The sequence below is a fragment of the Mixophyes fleayi genome, chromosome 1 (genome assembly GCF_038048845.1).
Source record: "Mixophyes fleayi isolate aMixFle1 chromosome 1, aMixFle1.hap1, whole genome shotgun sequence".
Classification (NCBI taxonomy): Eukaryota; Metazoa; Chordata; class Amphibia; order Anura; family Limnodynastidae; genus Mixophyes; species Mixophyes fleayi.
This window is the reverse complement of record NC_134402.1, coordinates 444826580-444834189: the sequence shown is the minus strand read 5'-3', so window position 1 is coordinate 444834189 and position 7610 is coordinate 444826580. Positions and strand designations below refer to the sequence as shown.

Sequence of the window (7610 nt, the reverse complement as noted above, 5' to 3'; positions counted from 1 at the left end):
TCCATCTGCATGTTACCATGTATCCTCCTCTCCTCTGTGTAATTGATTTACATTTTCAGTCCTCTTCTCCAGCATCATCTCTGTGACTGATCCTCCACGTGGTGTGAATGCTTTAAGACAACATGATGATATGAGATCATGTGATCACAGTAATGCACCGCCCCGCGTGTGATATCACTACGCATTTCAATTTGGTTTGGTGCCAGTAATGGATTTGATTGAAGGTGAATCCTTGGAAACATGGGTAGTTTTAGCCATAACTCTGAACCAAATCCAGGATTCGTTGGATCTCTAGTGATTTTTAACATCGATTTGAGGCATCCTTGCGATTGTTTTAAATTCTCTGATTGGCTACAGTTGATCTAGTTCTGCGATTGTTCTAATGGTCTGTAAGTATACATATATGCAGATATACATACACACACACACACACGGATGCACTCTCCATGTACAGACTGGGTTGCAAGAGGGGGTTGCCCCACATTGTATAGACAAAAAACAGGGACATGAGGAGTGCAGAGGATCTACGTCTGCTTTTGTTTATACAATGTAAGTCCCATCTCTCTTGCACCCCATTCTTTGCATGAATTAATTCCAGCTTATGTCAGGTGAGTCCCAGGTCTCCCATGGCTGCTAGTGCTGGGAACGACTTGCTTTTAAAGCTGTTACACGTAAGCCTTAATTAAGCCCAGATAATAAAGCATATGATTTCATCATGTTAGGACTGACCAGAATGGGAAGACTTTGGCGTGAGTTGGTCAGCTTAACATATCTTGCAGTATGTGGAACGAACATTCCCTGTTTGTAGTATAGAAAAGTAGCTAGTACAGCATTAATTATGTATTTGGAGAGTGCAGAGTATTCCTGTTTTTTGTCTATACAATGTGGGCAACCCCATGTTACACCCCAGTCAGTATGTGTATATACACATATTATATATACACATATATACAAATGTTCCGGGAGCTTATGCACACTGAATGTACCGGAGATAACGTTCTGATTGCAAGGGAAAGATCTTTTCCTATACACAGCAGACTTCCTGTCTGTAATACCATTAAAGAACGGCAGTCAGCCTCTTTTATTCACATTTAGAACAAATGGGCAATAACTGCACAGCAAATATAAATAGGCTGACAAATATCTAAATATGTGGAAACATTCACATATAGATTTCTGAATGTTGTAGCAGCTCTTTTATATTATGTTTACCGGCCTTTTAAATAAGATATTATATATGACCCAAGCTATGTTATAGTATGTGGAATTATCTGCATACGTCATCCCTACCACTAGATGCAGTTCCTGTAACATCCCCTGGACCACCAAAACCAGCACAAGATCAATATTTTTATTACAAAACCAAAATACAAAACTGGTATACAGAGCCCATAATAATGGTTCTGAGCCTCTATGTGTGGTTCCCAATCACTGAGGTGTACTATGCACTGTGTATTACCTCCTCAGCCCCCATCACCTACAGACACAGACAGAGATATTATCTGTCACCAAATGCTGTTTTAAGAAACACGAACATTATCTCTAGTGTCAACTTTGAATTTCAAAACTATTTTGATGAAGCTTCTACAATAATCAAAGGGACACAACCCTAAAGGAATGTTTACATACACAGGGGAATGTATATGCTAATCATCGTCTATGTTATCCCTATAATGTCCTCCACAACTGGTTTCTCACTGACAGGAATAATAATACCTGCTCAAACAGGGATATTCTGGAAATCAGACCTGCTATGGATTGACTATATACCAGTGGTTCCCAAACTGTGCGCCTAGGCTCCCTGGGGGGTGCCTTGGAGATCTCACAGGGGTGCCTCGGCCAGGACCAGTGGTAAGCAAGGCGGGGGACTACTTGGCAATTATTTTGGCTTAGGGGTGCCTTGAAAACATTTTTGAGACCCTAAGGGTGCCTGGAACTAAAAAAGTTTGGAATCCACTGCTATACACAATGAAATTACACTGCAAGCAGATATAATGTAGCTCACTGCTGTTCCTCAGACTCACCAGCAGGTGGCTTCATTTCTAAAGCACTGATATATGGTAACTTATTTTAGAGAAAAAACAAAAACAAGGATCATTAGGTGAATACAATATGCAGCAAAACAGGCCTATAGCAACTTGTGTTTCATGATATTTTAAAAAGCAATGTCCTATACACTGGCTGTACAGAACACGGGATGGTGTTATCAATGGATAACAGTTTGCAGTATTAATATATAATTAGAGCCTTTATATATGATGGGTCATAGATGACATAATGGCTGTTGTAGAACTACAAGACCAGGAGAGGTACGAGCTGTCTACGTTGCCTTTCCATAAGTAGCCTGGTAATTAAACACGGAAGGACACAGAACTGAGAGTACATACAGTAATTTATCCGCCTGGCTGGACTCACCAGCACAATATTTAGTAAATCAGGGGTCTACAAAGTCTCTCAGGCACAAATGGGATTGTACGAAAACCTTCCCAAACAATCAGCTCTTGTGCGAAGCGTCTCCGGAGACAACATCCTCAACGTCTCCAAATACAACAGAAGACACAGGAAGGTAATCACCGTTTCTTCTTGTAACATTTCCTAATGTTTAACTTAAGTCTTTCTCCAATACCACCAAGCTCTAGAACACCAGGTTTCAGCAAATATTGCTTTCCCAGATCAAGATTTTTAGCATAAACATATAAATTTAAAATCAGCAACAGAGAAATTTGAGACTCACTAAAAGTAATCAACTGCCTCAAACATATATATATATATATATATATATATATATATATATATATATATATATATATATATATATATATATATATATATATATATATATATGTACACACACACACACACACACACACACATAACTGTATATCCACTGTAGAGAAGCTGTGGATATCCAGTTGCTGTGAAGGGCATGCTGCTACCTGTGGTTCCACAATGCCCATCAAGCCACACACTACAATCCAGTTGAATCTGTGAACAGTACAGACACACAAAGTGGAGGTCCAAAGTGTAGAGATCTGATTGCAAATTTAATTGAGTGTGCCTGCTGACCAATAATCCAATCTAACTGGATAGCAAATTAAATTGGGTGTACATGTTTTACTACAACTCAAAACCTACTGAACATTCGACTAGTGTAACTTTCACGAATTGGAAGGGATCCTATTGGGTTCCTCCCCTCATATGTTCAATGTGGTTTAACAGCAGAATTGTTTAAGGTGTTCCTCCCCACTATGTACCCCTTCAAACCTTCCCCCTTTTTATTTTTGTGTCCTTTCCTTACCCCCCCCCCATCCCTTTCTTCTTTCTGTACCCCATAATTTCTGAAAAGTTAATAAAAATACTATTGAAGTTAAAACCTACTGAACCACCTGACACAGATAGGATCAAAGGCCAACCTGATTTTCCATTCTGCAGGATCAAATCTATTTGTTCACGAAGGGGAAACACACTGAGCAATGTTTAGCCAATTATATTAACTGACTGAATCTGAACCTGTGTACAGCATAACATATGTAAGATGCGTTGGTTTATCAGTGGAGAACACCATAGGACATGGCCATAAAAATGATATCAGACTGGACAAGCCCTCCAAGGCTTTTTGATGGCCTTCACTTGACAACCAAACCAGTTGTAAGACCTGACTCTAGGGCAGGTGATGTGTAGTGACTACAGAAGCTAATTGGACAGGACAGAGGACTCAGCCCTCCAATCAGGTGTCATCTACGCTGACGCCAGCCATCCCTAGCAGTCAATGTCCAGGGCACTGTAGGGTTCTGTACACTGCGAGGACCTGGCACTGATTATAAGATAATGGTGGGAAGCTCCTTCTGTAGGGAGAGCACTGACAATCCCATAGGCTATTATAAGCCAGCTTTTGTGCCACCTAAATAAAGTACTAATCCCCTGCAAGGTAAACAAGACACAGAATAAAAGCAGTTCGAGTTTTCCAAGACTATTCTGGGAGAGATAACGGTGTTACTCACTTGCCACACCAGAGGCCAAGCCATAAAGTAGTCCTCCTCCGTCCGCCTGTTGCTGGAACACGTGGGACCCTGGCGGGGGGCTCTTCTCTTGTCTAATAAAATTATACAGCAATGTTTTTACCAATCGGCTGGTGTAGGGAAGGCTGCGGGCAGGAAAAAGACAAAGCCAGTCAGAAAAAGCCACACAATAAATCATTTTATACATTGGGAAATAATCACTTGCAGCCACATAATATAATTAATATACTGCAGAAAACACAGTTGTACCCAGGTGAAGGACACTTACAGAATGAGGCAGTCATGAAGTTGGATGAATCAACAAAAGCGCCTCATTCCTTAGTGGTGGAACTGGTTCCCAGTGGTTTGATCGGCTGCAGATCATACTGCTCACAAACTGGTTGCATCTACTGTGTGTGTAGGTGAGGGGAACACCTTATGGGTGTCTTATAGAGGATGGGGAGAAGAAATCCCAGAGATTAGGGACAAGCTCCATGAAGACATAACATTTGTCACCTACAAAGATGACTGCACCTGTACTCCGTTAGAACAGAGATGGACGGATGCCATTCCAACGATGCTTTCAAGGCAGACAGCAGTGACAGACGTGGCAGATATTAGTAATACCCGAGCCGATCACATGACTGCTGTTTGCGTAGACAGAATGGATGGGTCTCTACGCCGCTCCTATTCACCAGCGCTCTTCTCTCATTACATTTCAATTGCAGTAAACTAGTGTGAACAAGAAACGTCTAGCCAAGGATATAAAGTAGTTACAACCATTAGACGATACCGGTCCCTGTAATGTTCTTTATATGGCTCTAACCCCTTCAGCTAAAATATGTTCCATCAGGGAGTGAAATGCATATAAAGGACAAAAGAACATTGCATGTAACTTTCTGCATGTAACAAACATAGGCAGCGAGAGGACCTGACATGCAGGAACATGGGGGGAGTATTAGATGCACTAGAACATAACATTATACTATACAGGAGTGGGTAACGTACCAGCTGCCGTGCATCAGGTATCGGTGGATGACGCTCTCATGGATGATCTCCTTCCTGAAGAGCTGATAGGACAGGAAGACTAGGAGGGTAGTTACCGCCTCTAGCAGGATGCTGTAGGTTATATCACTGAAATAGAAAACATAGAACGTGTCAGCGAATTACTTCACATACAGGACTCAGACACATTATAACTTTACACTGCTCAGAGTATCCCCAGCATTAAAACAATACTTTCGTAATAAGGGTTTGTATTCCCCTTACTGCTGTATACACAATAAATCAATGTGCATATTCGGCTTTATTAAGAGGAGTACGACATATTACTTCTTCAGCTACACTATAATAAAACCATTCTCCGTATTTACTAGAATCCAGATCTGTGTAATCTCATCCTCTGCAGTCTAGAACCCGATATACTGACTTCTGACCAATGCAGAGCACATGGGAAGAGAGCAGAGCACATGGGAAGAGAGCAGAGCACATGGGAAGAGAGCAGAGCACATGGGAAGAGAGCAGAGCACATGGGAAGAGAGCAGAGCACATGGGAAGAGAGCAGAGCACATCGGATGTTAACACAGATGCTTTGTTCTGCTATTGTAAAGTGTGTTCTATAAACATGTAAAGGAGGGGAAAAATTAAACTTCTAGAGCAAAAGATTACAAGTAGTGAAAACATGGGACATTTATTGAAGACAGGGAGTTGAGTTTTACTATATACTGGAGAGACTGGCATAATTCAAAATTAACATAACTTTAAAAAAAAGAAAAAAAAGGAAGAGAAAGGGAACCTATTGCTTAATCTCCGTAGGGGTGACATTAATTAGTTATTAAAAAACAAAAGTACAAAAGACAATCAATCATACAATGCACAGCGCTCAGTTATATCCCACTATGTTAAAATACATTAAGCAAGCAACATATTGCACTTCAAGGTACATAGCTGCTCTACGCTCTTCAGAGACACCAGTACAAGCGCTCCTTGGCATCCAGAGGAGGCGGCAGAATCTCCGGCCCGCAATGTTCAAATAAATAAAAGTTGGGCAGAATGAGGACGTTCTTATCAAACTTCTGCACATCCGCATCTCGCTTCGCATGCGCCTCAGCACATGTTGCACAGCGAACCTGCCAGAGTATCTCAGATGAGTGCGTTGGTCTTGTGGGATCAGCGACCTGTTCACCCATGTAACGGGCAATGCCATGATGTGTGGAAGGGAATACGGATACATGGGTAACCAAGGACAGATATAAAGTCCAAGGAACATGCTGCCCAATAGCACAGAGCATGTGCGGGAGGTTTTAGGTCATCAAAGAAGTGGTCACAGACATGTAGGCTGTAATGTGGAAGCCGCCCAGGAACGGGCAGGACTGTTGCCGCAGCGGGCGTTGGGCATTAGCACCTAGAAGACGTTACAAGCTCTCTCTCCCGGGCATCTCTAAGTTCTTTTTATTTCACAGCCAGCGCCACACGCACCATGTACAAAGCTTTATCTCAAAAATGACAGATCTTCTTTAATTCCTTTTATTTATACACTGAGACAAATTACAGCAAATGGTGTTTCTGCAAAGGACCAACAGGAGCTTCTCTACAAACTACAAGAACGTCAGAAAATTAAAACTTTTTTTTTTTTTTTTTACTCAAGAGGGATAAATTAGAAGGGAAGAAATGGAGAACGTGGACTTGGAAGTGAACCTATTTTTAAAAAAAAATTTGTTTAGGTCCTCTTGAAAAACAAGAGTCAATATCACTTTTCCAAAGACAGAAATTGAGTTAAAGTGTTATTATGCAGAACTAGGTGTTCTCTTCCTGTCAGAGCATCCATGATATTCCCTCTGCTATAATCAAACTTCTAGAGGGGGAGGAATGAAGGAAGTAGTGTTTGGCCCCAAGTACTTGTACTCGGACTCCAAAGAAAACATTCTCCTGAAATCATCCCAATTTCACGTTCTATCTTTCCAATGTCTAGCAATTATTTCTTAACATGCTGTTTACACGGTACGACGTGCACCTCTTACACTGAGATTTTCATTTACCCTTGAAGAAGCAAGTCTCTGTGCTTTTAATGTATCCTGTGCAAGAACTTAACATTAAGGAGAAATGCTTTGATCATCACCCAAAGGAAGGACTGGTACAAACTGCTAAAACAGCAGAAAACAGGGACTGCAGAACTGTCAATTACAGAGAATGTCCTCATGTAAGATACAAGAGGGAAAACCATCAAAAACGGTCAGTCCCAACCAGTGTCCTCCAATGAAAAAACAGAGTGTCATCACAGCTGTCAATCAGAACTAGTGTCATCCAATCAATATACAGAGACGACCTGCAGCCTTTATGGGAGAGATATGATCAGTAGAACTGTCAGTTGTAGGCAGTAAGAGACTAGATAGAGACTTACTGACAGCTGCAAATAAAAAACTGTCACAACTATCAATCACAGGTATGACATCAGTGTCTATAATAGAAAATGGCTTTATACAGGGACAAAATGGAGATCCTCAGGATTATTAATCATATCATATGTTTAAATGAAACAAAAGCTGGGAGTACAATTACCACTATCAATAAATCAAATAATACCCTTGTATAAAATGGAATGAAAAGCAACAT

At 41.0% G+C, this 7610-nt stretch overlaps 1 protein-coding gene across 6 annotated transcripts in view; it reads right to left on the bottom strand.

The window, feature by feature from the left end:
* Positions 1-7610, bottom strand: part of DYM (dymeclin) — a 247205-nt gene that overhangs the window by 178059 nt on the left and 61536 nt on the right. For all 6 annotated transcript variants that reach the window (XM_075185845.1, XM_075185872.1, XM_075185862.1 and 3 more), the window contains exons 7-8: positions 5007-5132; positions 4002-4144 (exon numbers count right to left, since the gene is read on the bottom strand). In XM_075185845.1, coding sequence (XP_075041946.1) covers positions 4002-4144; positions 5007-5132 — 269 coding nt within the window. The remainder of the gene's footprint in view (positions 1-4001; positions 4145-5006; positions 5133-7610) is intronic.